The sequence below is a fragment of the Anolis carolinensis genome, chromosome 5 (genome assembly GCF_035594765.1).
Source record: "Anolis carolinensis isolate JA03-04 chromosome 5, rAnoCar3.1.pri, whole genome shotgun sequence".
NCBI classification, from domain to species: domain Eukaryota; kingdom Metazoa; phylum Chordata; class Lepidosauria; order Squamata; family Dactyloidae; genus Anolis; species Anolis carolinensis.
Window position 1 is genome coordinate 163846949 of NC_085845.1, and position 13823 is coordinate 163860771.

General features: G+C 37.8%; 1 protein-coding gene across 3 annotated transcripts in view; it reads right to left on the minus strand.

Moving 5' to 3' along the window:
• Window positions 1–328: 328 nt before the first annotated feature.
• Window positions 329–13823, minus strand: part of tmcc3 (transmembrane and coiled-coil domain family 3) — a 132964-nt gene continuing 119469 nt past the window's right edge. For all 3 annotated transcript variants that reach the window (XM_008110859.3, XM_008110860.3, XM_062980948.1), the window contains exons 2-4: window positions 12551–13467; window positions 9974–10109; window positions 329–7426 (exon numbers count right to left, since the gene is read on the minus strand). In XM_008110859.3, the coding sequence (XP_008109066.2) occupies window positions 7124–7426; window positions 9974–10109; window positions 12551–13467 (1356 nt within the window). In that variant the 3' untranslated portion in view covers window positions 329–7123. The remainder of the gene's footprint in view (window positions 7427–9973; window positions 10110–12550; window positions 13468–13823) is intronic.

Below are 13823 nucleotides of genomic sequence, written 5' to 3' on the forward strand. Positions count from 1 at the left end.
ATTGTGCATATACAGTATGTTACATTACTAAATGTCTTGGTTATACAAACAGTTTGGCTACATAGATATATAGGGTGTATGTATATAAACATGTAATGAAAAGGCAAAATGATAGGATTACGTTTAATTTTACCCATTCAGTACACTGAATGCAACAACCCAAGGCACTGTATGCTAATTTTTTCCCCTGGATGGATATTTTTCACAATGTCTGATTTTTCTCCCTTTCTCGGTTATGAAAATAAAAAACAAGGGAAAATACCCTCTGATCATCCATTATTGGCGAATCAGTCTGTACAGGAGATGCTTTTAAAAACTCAACATAATACCAATTTGTAAAATTTATTTTTAAAAAATCTGTGGCTGCTTGGGACAGTCATGACTGTATGAAATGTACAGAGTACAGTAAAATATGCTCATACATTTATATTTTCACAAACACAAAATGAAAGTGGTCTGGTTACAATTTATGTTACACATATCAAGACATGTTTTCCATTCAGTGCAAATGGACTGTTCAGTAGACTTTTAAACAGACTTTCCCACAGTGCCTGAGAGCCATTGCTTTCCAAAAAAAGAGAGACAAGAAGGAGAGAAGCAAGGACAGCCAGAGCACAACTTAATTCACCAAATATATGCAATAAATTAACATTTTGCAAGACAGTTCAATCAGTCATCATGCTAACAGTATATACAATGTCTTCAAAATTCATATGCTACAATTAAATCAAGATCTGGATTTGTACAGTGATTTGAATATCATGAAATCTGGATTTGTACAGTAATTTCTATGTCAGGAAACGTTTCACGAGGATTTCAGAAATTCCGCCGCATTATTCCTGAAATAAATAATCTTGTTTTAATGCAGAGTTAAGTTATATGTAAACATGCTATCTGCTTACTTCTACTTTGCACATCCCCGATCTACAAATTTCATTAAAAACTAGGCAGACATAATGGTTCAATATGCTTTCTATGAAGATTCTTTTTCGAAGAAGGAATTAAACACCAGCCATAAGATGAAGTGACTTGTACATAAAATTTTAATTGTAGTTGTCTGATGTGTCAAACCTGTGTATAAACATGTTTAGTACTGAAGCACAATAACAACTGTAATTGAGACTCTGATAAAGAACAAGCACCACTGAGTTCCATGACTAAGACACCATATAAGGCCAAAACCAACAATGGAGTAATGAAACGAAGAAGTCAATCAACAAGCTATTGTTCATCGAGTGATTCTGCTGGGGAACAATTGTGCAACAATTTCAAGTCTTGAGCTATTCATCCTCAAACCTTATGAGCAATTTCACACATACACATACAAAGAGTATATGACTGCAAACACATGCAACATTTGTGAAAACAAGCATTCAAAAGATCACATCACAAAGTAAACACAAAGGTGATCTAAAAAGTGGGGGGAAAGTGCTAATATTTTAAGTGAGTGCAGTCTGAATTTGGAGAGAGGATAGAGACCTTTTACTTTGGTTCCTCAGAATTGGCTGCAGTACATGGAAAAACTTGCTTTTGCTGTCAAGCAACTATGAATTGTATAGCTGGTGATACTAAATCAGAGCATGGAGATTTATATTTTTTTATTTCTCAAGCAGTGGTTATGGGAGCTATAGTACTCAAAGTAACTTTTCCATGCTTGAATTAAAATGAACAAGGGTCAATAATATGGCGTTATTTTATAGTGTTACGATTTTTCTGCTTGACTAATTAGGTTTCTTTTTTTCTTTTTTGAAAACCCAATTCATAAGCCAGCATAAGCTATAGTGGCGAAAAGAACCACATACCAGCAACATCATTAGAATTTCCTTAAAACCTACCGTACTGAGGATTTGGTATAAATCAAAGTGCTTCATTTTCAGGCTGTTTATTCCCACTTAAGTCAATTGAAATAAAAGTGGTTTATTATATTCTATTGCTTTGGTTTAAGGGGAATCATTAGTTTTACAGTACAGTTTTGAAACTGAGCATCACATCTTTCCAGCAATATTACTTGTTAATATTTAATATGTAGCCAAAGGCATTAGTTCCTTTAACGGTACCAGGGCCTAAAGTTTTCTGCTCTTTCTCTTCAGGCGGACATGCTTCTTACCTTTAGAGAATTATAGCTGGTTGACATCACTTTAAATGTTCTGGCTCTATCCTATGGAATCCTGGGTTCTGTAGATTGCTATCTGATAGAGAAGGGTAAATATCTCACAAAATTACAAATACCAGAATCTCACTGCCTTGAGCCATGGCAGTTAATGTATTGTGAAACTGCTTTAATTCTGCAGGCTTCTATTGGCTCCAGCTGCCCAAAGCTCTTCCTCATGACCTGCACTTGAGTGTGAATATTACAAGAATCTTTATTTCACATTTTTCTGTTACAAAACTGAAAACCTAGCAACTGATGTATTTCTCCCACTATGAAGCCATTGCTTTGGGAACCTTTCCTTCTTGCTGCCGAGATTCCTTGCCCTACCTTTGGAAAGTTCAGCATTGGCTTCAAATTGTCACCCTCTGAGTTTATCTATAGCTATTGCAATAAACTGATGTCCAAAATGCAGCTATTAATTGTTCTGCAGCCAAGGTTTCTGTGAACTGCGCTGACATATCCTGAACTAACATTTTTGGAACAAGTGTAAGCAATCCCATTAAGTGCTGTGATATTTGAGCATACAGACAAGTTAGTAAAATCCATATTATTTTGTTCACTGTTGTACGTCTTTCATTGGTTTCTGACTTATGTCCACCCTAAGTCACTGGGTTTTCATGCCACAATTTGTTCAGAGATTATTTGCCTTTCCCTTTCTTTGAAACTGAGATGTCACTCATTGGATTTCCATGGCCTATTAATGGGAATTCAAATTCTGGTCTCAAGAGTTGTAGTTCAATGCTCAAACCATGCTGGCTTCCAAAGTCTTTTGTTATACATACTGTTTATTTGTTATGACATGATCTGTGTTGTTTTTGAATTAGAATGCTCTTAGCATGCTGCTTCTGTTCAACATTGCTGACTTCTGCTGCTTGATTATCTAGTAGTGCTAATCATTCACTTGCATAAAATGGCAGCCTGTTCCAGCTGATACAGAAACATTGGCAGTACACCAAATTACACTGGGCAGATATGGACAGTTAATTTCTCCTGAGTCAAAGATCCGAAACAAAAACAAAAAAATACATTTCTTGGGAAATGATTTCTGCTCTCTCATTTGGCAGATGCTGACATGGTTGGCAGATTTTAGTCAGCTATTTGATACAGAACCAAGAAAGGATTGAAGAGCAAAATTGAAGAAATGTGTTAATCTAAAGCAAGGGTAGAATCTTACAACCTTCTTGATGTTGTTTAACTGTAGTTCCTCGCACTCACTCCTCACCATTGGCTGTACTGTCCAGGACTGCTGGGATATGTAATCGAAAAACCTCTGGAGGACCACATGACTCCTCCCCAAATTAGTTATAAAATAACTAATTTGATATCCTGCAGGCATATTAATGTTACAGCTGGCACATATCTTCAGACAGGTGGTATGCAATTATGCTCCTACTAATATGAAAGAGAGGGAAAGGGAGGATATACTTTCTGGGAATCCCTCCAACACATCTGGAGTACACTAGGCTGAAGCAGGCTAATACAAAGTTTGAAGGAAACAAACAGTTCTGACAAAACATTTGTCATCTTCAGGGGTAGCATTTGCAATTATTTCTATGTCCATGTGTCTAGGAAAATCCCCACTGGAGAGCACTTGTTGTGCAGCTTCAAGTAGTATCATACAATCTATTAATTTTTCAAATGCCCTGTGCAAGACCACAGCTTAAGCCCCACTAAAATATATGGTGGTATAGCAAGAGAATTCAAAGGATTGCATCACAGTATTAGAAATAGGCAACAATATACATGTGTTGTGGGGGGGATTCCTCCCAAAACCACCAAAAATATGTTCCACATTTTCTGCAACATTTCTCCTGCCTCCTGTTTCCAGAAGGCCAAACTGCATTCATGTGAAATAGAAGAGATTTATAAAGAAACTACCATTAATACTTGCATGATATATTAAGAGAATATGTTAGTATTGTATGTGATAGAATTTCTTTGCTTTCAAATAGTTGTTAAGTTAGAGTCAAAATTACACACTTCATGACAGGGTGGATTTTCAGTGATAGAAAAGTAGTTTTTAAAAGAGTAAAGTGCCTTATGCAAACAGAGGGAAAGTCTGGAGTATATTTGCTGGCTGCGTGTCTGGAACAACCCTATTGTGAGTGTTAAGAGCATTCATGTAAATAAAAATGGGAAAACACTGTTTAATCAAAGGAAAAGCAAGATGTCCCAAGACTGCGTCACAAGACCTTGGAACCAAAACAAGGGAAATCCTCTGAAAGGAAAGGATGTCTGAGTTCAATTTCCACATCACTTCTCAAACAACTGCTCACATTCCCTTGCAGTGATGCATTAATGCTCAAGCAATGGCACTCTAAAAACAATTCATCTTTTTGAGAACAATTGATTGTCGAAATAATGTATTCAAATTATGCTTAAGAGAACTTATAGGAGCTAAACACCCAATATAATGTGCAAAAATTGCCAAATGAAACAAGAAATGAACGGAGAGCTTGATAACTTTGGAAGACTTAAGTGTAGAATCGGGAACACACCTGAGTCTTTAAAAGTTCTTGGCTTCCAGTGCAAAATATGCAACCAATTAAGACTCAGTTAAGGGAATGATAGATTGGTGCAACATATCTGGAGAGGTTCAGCCGAGATTCATGAGGTTAAATGAATAGCTAACTTTAGAAGGTTGTAAAACTCCTTGCCAGTTGGCTCCACTTCCTTCACTGGATTACTGAAATAGCTGACAATGCTTAATATAGTCTAGTTTTATTTATTTTTCTATAAACAAGACTAAGTCTGCTCTTCCAAAATTGCACAGACTGTTTCAATTCATTTTAAAGTGCAATACTTTACCGCTATTTACATCACCAACAATGTTCCTATTATATATAAATGGCTAGCTCCTGAAATTAGGTCAAGCCTCAAGGGGCTTTCCAGATTCCAGGCTTTCCTCGGGAGAATTGCACAGTCTTGTGCTAAGCTTGCATCAGAACATCAGCCTTATAAGACACAACCCGCATCTTTTCCTATCAGTAAAAATGCTTCTAGGCATGGCTTTATCCTGTGGTCACCTCGCTTCAAATACAGACCTTTAGAGGTGGTCATTGTATATTATCATTATTTGTTGTATGTAACCCTGCCATGTTGTGCCAAAGTCTCTCTTATCCTTTTTCTTATTGGAAAAAAAAACATAAAGAAGAACCAGAGCCTGGAAAAGTTACCTTTTTTTGGTTATTGTGGGAATTGTCATCAAAATAAGGTATCTGCCTTCCACCCAAATCGTGGGAATAGATTTGCCATGTGTTACCAAACACCTTCCTGAAGCATCCTCAGACAGCTAACCAAACTCTACTCTATTCCTTGCAAGATATATGGGTTTTTTTTCCTATAGTGAAGTGGTTCTCAATCTGTGGGTTCCTAGGTGTTTTGGCCTACAACTCCCAGAAATGCCAGCCAGTTTACCAGCTGTTACGATTTCTAGGAGTTTGAAGGTCAAAACATCTGGGAACCACTGCTATAATGAGTCAGTAATAGTATAGTAGTAGTCTTCTGCATGTTGTATTCATAAACAACAAGGACGAGCCTGAACTAAAAGTGCCCTACAAGTGCAATTAACCAGAATTTCTCCAATATACATCCCACTGTAATTAACAGCAAATGTGCAACAATACATTGATTCATCAATTTAAGTCAGTTAATATTTAAGGAAAGGTGCTTTGATATATTTATGTAACTAGCATTGAAAAATAAATAAGTAGATCCCTTTCACTTTTTATAAACAAACCCATAAACACCTACTGTGTTTCCCAATTTTTAAATTCCTTACTGAATTTATTCAACTATCTCATACAGGGATTTTTTTTCCTTACATGAAGTTTCATTTCAGTATAAACTTCACAGTGATAGCGGTGTTACTGTATGCTGAAACACACTAATTTTAGAAAACTGTCCTGCTACAGCTAGACATTAGCAAGAGAACAGCACTAGACAGCCTCAACAGAGGTGGACAGATGGGGAAGAGAAAAAGAAGATGAAGTCAATATACTAAATAGAAGGAATTCAAGCAGAGGACAAAAATTTTGAACTCTCAAAGTTGAGAGTTCAAAATGAACATGAAAAACAAGAACAGAAGACAAAAATGTATTCTGTTCAATTCAGTTTGTTCTTCATAGCGAGCTATTGGCTCATAGTGCTTTTAAAACATTCTCTTGCCAATTAATATATCTGTAGTTTCTCAAGGAACATGAAGAGCTTTTCCTATGTGTTTTTGCCTCTGGAAAAAAAGAATTCCTATTTGTGGATCTTTAGGGAAAGCTGTATGCTTGACATATCCTAATTTATTAAATAGGCATGCCAGTTATATATGTGTGTATTTTTTATTAAAGTTCTAATGTAACAACTCTGATTTTGTTATGACAAAACCAGATTTGAATACATTCACTAATTTATAAGGGAAAAAATCTAGAAAGGGTTACGTATACTACTGGCTATTGGGCCAATGCCAGTAGTTATTCAGTTACATCACAATTTCTAACTTATGAATGTTGGTCATTAGGAAACAGGAAATGTAGTTTGCATTACCTAAAATGTGCACATCGCAGGAAAATGTTTTGCACATGGGTCATAAGGAAAGACTAGTTATTTTTTAAAGGTTGGATGATTTAATCCTTTATTGAAACTTAGTGTCTCAGCTAGGATCATTGTCAGTCATTTCCTTCTGTGATACCTCCCTTAAACCCAAGTCTAGTTAATATTATGCATTCAATATTTAACCAATTGGAGATCCATAGTGTAGAAAAGTTCACCGGATTAAGGCAAAAAGATTGAAAGATCTAGTTCATGACAGCTTCACCTCATTCCATATAACAGGAATTGACAGGAATGATCATATCTATACCAAGAAAAAGAAAAAAATATCTTAATTGAGTCTGAAGTGAAAATGCAAAATTGAAGATTTGGTAGTGTGTTCAGAAGTATTTCTTCTTCTTTTAAAATGAATGTTCTGGAGCTGCAGATTCATCTTGGTATGATCATCTTTTCGATGGCACAGACAATGTGATCCCAGTTCTTGCATAAAATCGCAAGAAGAGTTACAGCAAAAAAAGTGCCCATAATGTGAAAACGGCTCCTCATCATAGGAGAAATAAACTTTGCTATGGTGGAGACGCACACAAGGATGACAGTCATGAAAGCCAAGACGACATTTATGCATTTCCCCAGCAGGACTTTGGCATTCACAGTCTCGGACTGCAGGGCTTGCTGTTCTTGTTGATGGAGTTCCAGCTTAGAAACCCGCGTCTGGCAAGATTCAAGTGCTTCCTATGGACAGAAAATATGAGAAAAGAAGGCCAGGAAGAGAAAAAGGATGAAAACAAATCTTCCATTTCATTCATCCCTGTTCTAATTTATGAGGGTCACTCTCATGATAGGCATAAATCAACTTCAAAAACCAATTTACAGTTGGTTAATAATGATAGCCAGTGTTGCAAATACATCAGATATACATGATGTCTCAATTCCTTTAGAATATGAAAACTGTACTCGTTATGACAGGCAGTTGATTAAAAGCTAAGTGAACAGTGATTTATACAACACTTGCATGTGCTTTGAAATATTTATCTTGCTTCATTCCCACAAGAGCTTGTGAGGAAGTCTATAATATTTCCCATAGAATATAGAGTTGGAAGAGACCTCCAGTCCAACCCCCTGCCAAGAAGCAGGAAAATCGCATTCAAAGAAACCCCGACAGATGGCCATCCATCCTCTGCTTAAAAGCTTCCAAAGAAGGAGCCTCAACCACACTCCGGGGCAGAGAGTTCCACTGCTGAACAGCTCTCACAGTGAGGAAGTTCTTCCTAATGTTCAGGTGGAATTCCTTTCCTATAGTTTAAAGCCATTGTTCCGCGTCCTAGTCTCCAGGGTATCAGAAAACAAGTTTGCTCCCTCCTCCCTATGACTTTCCCTCAAATATTTATACATGGCCATCATGTCTCCTTCTTTTCTGCAGGTTAAACATAACCAGTTCTTTAAGTCGCTCCTCATAGGGCTTGTTCTCCAGACCTTTGATCATTTTAGTCGCCTTCTAGAGAACCTGGGAGTTATTCTGATGTTACAGGAGCAGTGCATTTGCAACTCTATAGATCCATCATAGGCAATTGTGGATGTGAGATGTTCAGGACAGGCATGGAGACACAATTTCTTTGAACTGATAAAGAATCTTCTGGGATTTTAATGGCTAACGTAAATATTACGGTAGAGTTTTTTGTAGACTAGAGTCCACTTCCTCAATTATATGAAGAGTTATCTTAATGTTGAGGTCAGAGAGAACTAAAGTAAAAGTACGAAGATTAATTCAGTGATACCCAATAAAAAGCAGTAATTGCTTAAATCCAATTGCTGATCCTTGTTTAGATCAGAGTAATTGCACCAATTGTTCAGTGTTAAGTTTTACCCTGGGAGGAATAATCAATTGAGTTTAATTATTAGATGATAACATTTATATTCTTACATAGCACAGTTGATATTACATGAAAAGCTAAGGTTTTTTTAATGTGCTTAAGTTATAGGGACTCTGAAAAAAGTATAAGATGTAGGGCCTCTAAAAGAAATTTATTTAAGGTGTTTCATGCTGCAATCTTGAGCTCTTTTTCCTTAAGAATGACAATTTGAAGAGCACTTACATATGTCTTAAAATAATGAAATATTTCCCACTGGTTTCTGAATAGATGCTTATGGATCAATGATGTACTTACACAGAAATGTTAAAAAATAGACATTGTTACATGGCTCAATTGAATATAGTGTTTCCTCTACCAGTGGTTTTCAACCTGTGGGCCCCTAGATGTCTTGGCCTTCAACTCCCAGAAATCCTAACAGCTGGTAAACTGGCTGTGATTTCTAGGAATTGTATGCCAAAATACCTAGGGACTCACAGGTTGAGAACCACTGCTCTAAACTCACTACTTACAACATCATACAACTACCACTTTTCCTTCGTGAACCACTGCCTATGGCCCAAACCTAGTTACCAATCCCAGTAAGAATATATCTTTTGAACCAGTGGAATTCATATGTAATTCACTGTTTACTTGCTGACATATCATTCAGTATGTTGACTCTAGTTGGGACTAGCAATCGAACTAAGGATAATAGCTGTCATTTAGGACAATACTGTACATCCATCAGATGATGTGGATTCATGGAAATCATGCAATAATAACTTCTCAACCCTGCATCCTCCACAACACAGTGTAAATATATGTATGTGGGACTAATAGGCTCTTACTGGAAAGCTCCTAAAACTTCTCCACATGGCTATTTCATACTTTGCAGGTGCGTTCATGCTCAGAGAAGCTTCTGGCTACTTCCCTTTAGCTAGTGCAACCTTGTCATAGCCATATTGAGATCCCTAAAGGACCCAGTGGATTTCCGCACTAATATAAATCCACTATGAAGCACAGAATGGCCTTGTGGGGCAGCTTCAGAGGCCTTTCAATAGATCAATGGTGGCTTTATATTCTGTATAGGAATGAAGGGAACACCAGGACAAAATAGGAACATCCATAAGGGAAACTTATGTCTCTAACAGAATTCTAGACAAAATGTGTTACTCTATAATGTGTCACAAGATCTCTGCAAAAGATTAATATGCCAGTTATTTCTGAAGGGGAAAAGGAAAGGTTCTGTTTCAAATATGCTGGAGAAATTACAAGGAGAAGCACGAGGCCCATGCATCTTGAAATACACAAAGCCTTTCTTAAATTAGAATTCAATTAATTGAGGCCCCGGGGTCCTGATATCTATCCCCAGGAAACAATATCTGTTGAAAACACAAACAATCCACTATTTGACTTATAAATTTAATACCTGAACATCCCGTGAGCGTTCATAGGCTTGATACGCAACTTTTTCTTCAATACTCGCTAATTCTTGTTTCAAGTTGGCAGTCTCATGCTGATGAAGGTCTGTTAAATCATTCAGCTGGTCTTCTAATCGCTCATACCTTTGACAACAACAAAAAGGTATCTTAATCTTTCATAGGAAATCTAATTAAAAGTGTAGACATTTTCATTCATAGCTTGTCATCACCTTTCTTTATTATAATAATTAGACTTTCCCTAGGTTGAAATTCTGAACTGAAAACTTGCATGCATGTTGTATGTGTTAGAATTTTTGGAAGTAATTCTGTTTTAGATTAATATTTTTCTAGTTCTTGTGTAGAGCTGTGCCAACATATTCAGATACTGATAACACCCCCTTATACATTAAGCTAATAACATGTGTGTTCGCCTCGTGGTTAAAAAAAAAACAACAATGACCAATCTCCTTTGCACATGTGTCTGAACAGTAAAAATAGGGGACAGAAAAGCAGTTTCTAGTATTACTTACAAATGTTACGATTTGATGGAGACACTGAGAAAAGACAAGGGTGGAGGACACAATGGCCAGATGTCTAATCTGGCCATTAGACATCTATCTGTCCAGAATCAATGCAACAGACATTACCAGACACAATGGACTCCTATGACTGAAAGCCAAAATCATACTATTTGTTCCTCTGTTGTCAAATTACTCCAGACAAGCAAGAGATGAGAGATGAGTCACAGCACCATTCTGTTTGATTGTTTGATACTACTATACTAAAAGCAGTGTACATCAGTGATGTTCTTCTGTATCCAACATCAATATAATTGGATTTTTTTTCACCTTTCCTGCCCCTTGTAATATTCCGTGATGGCAAAATCTTGCTCCATAGAATATCTTAGTCTCCTGGAGTGGGCATATATGCTACAGGGGGTGGACCACTGCCAAAAATGGAACATGCATGTTGGAGAAAAGGATACTTCATAATAAAACTGTTCCTTGGAATCTACTTCATGAGAAAACTGGTAACTTAGTTTAGTTTATGTGAATGCAACTTATAGAAAAATATATACCAGCGAAGTGTTAGATGTTTCAGACATACCGCCTTTACTGGCCTATAACAACAAAATCATAACGCAGGTATTACAAGAGGAAGACACAGATAAAAAGAAAACATACCTTAAAGTTACTAATCTCAAGGATAAAATTTGCAACAGTCTCACTAAATAATCAGAAGATATGGAATTTTATAGCACCATTGCCATAGAGAACACTGTGAAAAAAAATGAACTCCTGTATTTCATCCTTATATTGAGGCCCCTTGTGGCACAGTGTGTTAAAGCACTGAGTTGCTGAACTTGCAGACCAAAAGGTCCCAGGTTCAAATCCCGGGAGCAGAATGAGCGCCCGTTGTTAGCCCCAGCTTTTGCCAACCTAGCAGTTCGAAAACATGCAAATGTGAGTAGATACTGCTCTGGCGGGAAGGTAACGGTGCTCCATGCAGTCATGCAGCCACATGACCTGGAGAGGTCTATGGACAATGCCGGCTCTTCGGCTTAGAAATGGAGATGAGCACAAACCCCCAGTCATTCACAACTGGACTTAACGTCAGGGGAAACCTTTACCTTTACCTTACTTATCCTTATATTATCAAATTTGGGGTAAACACATAGAGTATGATGAAGTATTTCAACAGAAACCAAGTCATGAGAGCAAAACTCTTTTGGAATTTCCACGCAGTCTCCTTTTCTTTCCTTTCTTCAATGGGTCTTCCTTCGCTGTAATCAAAGTCACTAAGAAAAAATTCAAACCCTAGCGAAAAGGTATTGGAAGTAGCTTCTGTTTGTAGCATCAGACGTGTACAATGAGCAGGGAATGACGGTGGACAAGAAAGTCAGCTAGGTGCCCCCGGACCAAGATGGCCACTTTAAGCCAAGCAGGAAAGGGTTTTCAGCTATGCATGAATAGGAAGGGTCCAGCAAAGAGGTTTTCTCCCATTTCCTCATGCACACACCCCTCCCTGATTTCTGATGGTCTGAAAAGACAGTGGCCAGGAATCCTCTTAGTAGGTGCACCCACCATGTTCCTGGGAGCTAGGAAGGTGGGAATGGAGGAAGATGGAGAGTGCTATTTGGTGTAATGGGCAGAAGGAAAAATGGAGGCGTTTCTGGAGCAGCCTGGACTCTGGCTTGGCTTTCCTCATATGTTTTCATAGAAAGACAAAAATATATGCAACTATCAGGCACTAGGGACAAATGGTAAGTTCCAGCTCCTGCCCCTTATCCTACCTTGCTCCCAGTCACTGTCAGCTCAGAGCAAAATGCCATGAGCATAAACATCACTTTGGTCACATCCTTAGCTTCCTCGTAATTCTTTCCTGACCTCCCTTCCCTTTATGATGCCACCTAGGTTTTATTGTCTAAGCCCAGGGAAAAACAAACGTGAAAACTGCAGTACATCACAATGTTAGTTGTTGTCAAGAATGGGGATCAATCACATCAGTAACACTTTCTCACTGTTAAATTGTTTCAACCTATATTCTTACCAGTCTGTGCAAAATGTAATCGCAAAATGGCATACCTGTATCGTTCCTCTTGCAATGTTTGAGAAATGAAGCCATAGTCTCTTTTGAACTGTACTTTTAAACTTTCAATGTCTTCTGCTAATTGGGATTGTGTTTCCTTTATCTCCCGCAGTTCTTCCAAGAGCATGGAAAACTTTCCATGGCTGTCCAAAGTATTTGCTCCACTGTGGCCAAAGGATTGGTTTCCGTTACTATCTGCAGAGGCAGATGTTCCACTTGAGCACTCATCATCGCTGGTGTACTTTGGCTTGTTCACTATGGTGGCACTGCCACCATAAGCCCTTGAAGTAGGTTCAGGCCTGAAATCATCTAGGCTGCTTTTAAGGTGAGAAATATTGTCAGCACTACCAAATTTATTCCGGATCAGGTTTGCGAACTCCCTGGATTTGCTGAAGACAAACACTGGTGGTGTCAAAGAGACACCTGGAACACCCGTTTTGCTGCTCTCATTGCCATGGCCGGCAGTACGGGGCTTTCCATGGGCCTCTTTTAAAGTGTGTTGAATGTCCTTCAGACTATCCTTGGAAGTATCCTTGGTAGTTTTAGAAGAACCATTTTGTTCTATTTCCTTTAGCTTTCTGTGATACTGTTCTAGTTTCTTCTGCAACTGGGATATAGAATGGGCAGATTTTTGGTTCTTCTTTTCAAAGACCTGCTTGATTCGCCCTGCTTGCTGTTTATCTGCACTGTTCACTAACTTCAAGTACTCCGCCACATTCCCATCTCGGGCCGATTGCTCTATTTTGATCTGTTCTGTAACTTTCAGGATCTTTTGCTTCAAACTGTCGGCACTGAGTTTTACTTTGTGAAATTCAAACACACCATCCGGAACATCAAAGTTGAGATTGGTGTCCGAACCTCCACGGCGAATAGTAAGAGGCAAGCTGAGAGTGTTCATGTCATGTCTTTCCACCTACAAAAAATGAAATATTGAAAATGAATGAGCTATAATTTTCTTTGCAAAATCTCCCAAGCAGAAACAGAGAGCCTTTGTAGTTTTCTATGACTTTAAAGCAGCAAAAATGTTGTGACTGAATAACATGACAAATATTGAGGAGTACTGTATATGTATTTGTTGCAGAAATCAGATCAGGAACATAGTGTTCTGCTTATCCACCTGTGTGAAATGCTATTATAAATGCATAGGTAACAAAAACAAATTGTGGCATGACTTTACTTCAGAACAGTAAATAATGAGGCATTCAAGTAGCTTAGCAATATCCCTCACACAGCTGTTATTCACTTACACAAAGTACTCAACATAAAAAT